Below are 2,089 nucleotides of genomic sequence, written 5' to 3'. Positions count from 1 at the left end.
CAACTGCACGGGGCCAGACAGTGAAGGCAGCTGGCTGGGGGTGGCCTGGTGGTGCCCAGAGATGGGATGTTGGCGAAATAGATACCCAGGGCGCAGCGTCTGCTCAGAGTCGGCGTTCCTTTCCTCCCCTCCTCAGTCTCACGTCATCTAACCCAGCCGTCTGTGGGAGCAAAGAAGAGGGAACAGAAGATCTCCGCACCATGCCGATGCTGTGCTGATAAGGAGAGCACAAAATCCACCTTGGAGATCTCAGCCTTGCCTCCTTGCTCTTCATGCAAACCCCAGGCAGAGTCTAGACGATGTGGATCAGGTGGCTGCAGCGAGATGACACTCATCAGCATTAATTTTTGCTAGACATTGCTGTCACTAGAATTTTAACAATCCAATTTGTTATCCGCTGTGGTAACCAGAGTGCTCTCGGAATGTAAATGGAGGGAAACTGATGTGCCTGAGAACCCCTGAACCAACAGGAGGAAGAGAAGTCCCTGCATGCTGCTCAGCAGTGTCTTAGCTCTGGAGCTGCCGACAGCCGTCAGAGCGGGACAGCAGTGTTTTGCTCTAACTACCTCACTGCTGAGCAAAAATTGTAAGAGAAGGTCAGTTGTGTCAGGAAGAAGTCGATTTACCTGGTGCAGTATTCTAATGGAGGACGAAGGGGAGAAATGGTGGGGTAAGACTCTTGCCTTCCCACCCTGTCGGAGCAGAAGGAGCAGGGTTCTTTAGTCCTGTCGGTGTGATGACTGAGAAGACCTTTTGCTCCTTCTGCTTTCAGGATGCTGCCGTGGAAGATGCAGTGTTACGGAAGAAAGAGCAGAAAGATGTTGAACTCGATAAGAAAATCTTGGCTTTGCGGAAGAAGAATGAAGCGCTCATACGAAGGTACCAGGTGAGTCTGCAGGTTTTCACCTTCCCCAGCTCCGGTTTGGAGTCCTCAGCTCGCAGGGTGAAGACAATGTCCAGCAGGATCGGGGCGACGTTGTTACACAGATACGATTTTTACACTGGAAAGTGTTGGGAGCAGGTGGGCAGAGCTCTGCCTTCAGCCACGGCTCCTGAATCACGTTGGGAAGCAGATTCGATGACTTGCTGTGACGCTTCCTCTCACCCTACCATCCTCCTCCACCCGTGTCACATCTTTCCCACCCCTTCACCTCATACTCCCCTGACTTTTCCCCTGTCTGTCCTCCCCAGGGCCTTGTACTTATCCTCTTGATGTACAGCAGGCTGCACCCTCGAGACATTTGATAGGGTTATCTTTCCTTCCAGGGTAGAGGGATGGGTTAAAACTCTTCCTTGGCTGGTACCCATGTTTCTGACGTTGAGCACAGAGGTGTCCAAAAGAGACTGCAAGAAAAAACCAAGAGGATGAAAGCAAATCAAGGCTTTTGCAGCCTTACCCTCTGGATTAGGAGGAACTCCAGCTACAATCCCTGGCTTTTTGATCCCACCTTGGCCAAGAGGCCTGCAGGAGACGCCCAGCCTGCTTGTGTGAGCTGTTGTGGGTGATGCTGAGGTAACCCGGAGCTCTCTCTGTGGATTTGTTTAGCCTTCTCCGTGACTGTCAGCACACCTCATCTGCGGCCAGCCAGGTACAGGCTGATGATAAGGATATATATGTGTGTTTCAGGAAATAGAAGAGGACAAGAAGCGAGCTGAGCAGGAGGGAATGGCTGTTACCTCCAGGAGACCCAAGCAGGATGGACTCACTATTACCATCACCAAAGCTCACAATGTAAGTGCTGCCTCTCCTTCACCATGGGCCAGTTCTCGCTCCAGTCCTACATCAGCAAAGTGACATTTCTGCAAAGAGAGTCTCCACAGCAAAGTCCCCTTAGGCATAGTCCCTTGCAAAAGGATGTGAGAGCTGCAGAGATGTGCATTCAGGGTGGTTTTAGCTGATGCACATAGATGTCCAGCCATGCCCGGGCAGCTACACCCCAGCACACAGAACTAACAGGCAAAGAGTGAACGTACCTGGACGGGTCCCAGGTGTCCACATCACTGCAGATACTCCAGCAGACTGTGTCAGGTGTCTGTGTGTCCCTGGAGGAATCAGGACTGCCTCTGGGAATGCCTGTAGGCTGGGCAA

At 52.1% G+C, this 2,089-nt stretch overlaps 1 protein-coding gene across 1 annotated transcript in view; it reads left to right on the top strand.

Annotated features, from left to right (window-relative positions):
- Window positions 1–772: 772 nt before the first annotated feature.
- The window catches only part of LOC104489444 (uncharacterized protein C15orf52-like), a gene marked incomplete at its 5' end in the record, with an annotated part of 28,236 nt that continues 26,919 nt past the window's right edge, over window positions 773–2,089 (top strand). The window contains 2 exons of the mRNA XM_010131612.1: window positions 773–886; window positions 1,628–1,732. Of these exons, the coding sequence (XP_010129914.1) occupies window positions 773–886; window positions 1,628–1,732 (219 nt within the window). The remainder of the gene's footprint in view (window positions 887–1,627; window positions 1,733–2,089) is intronic.

This window comes from Buceros rhinoceros, unplaced genomic scaffold, assembly GCF_000710305.1.
Source record: "Buceros rhinoceros silvestris isolate BGI_N320 unplaced genomic scaffold, ASM71030v1 scaffold4250, whole genome shotgun sequence".
Classification (NCBI taxonomy): Eukaryota; Metazoa; Chordata; class Aves; order Bucerotiformes; family Bucerotidae; genus Buceros; species Buceros rhinoceros.
This window is presented reverse-complemented; position numbering and strand designations above follow the sequence as displayed.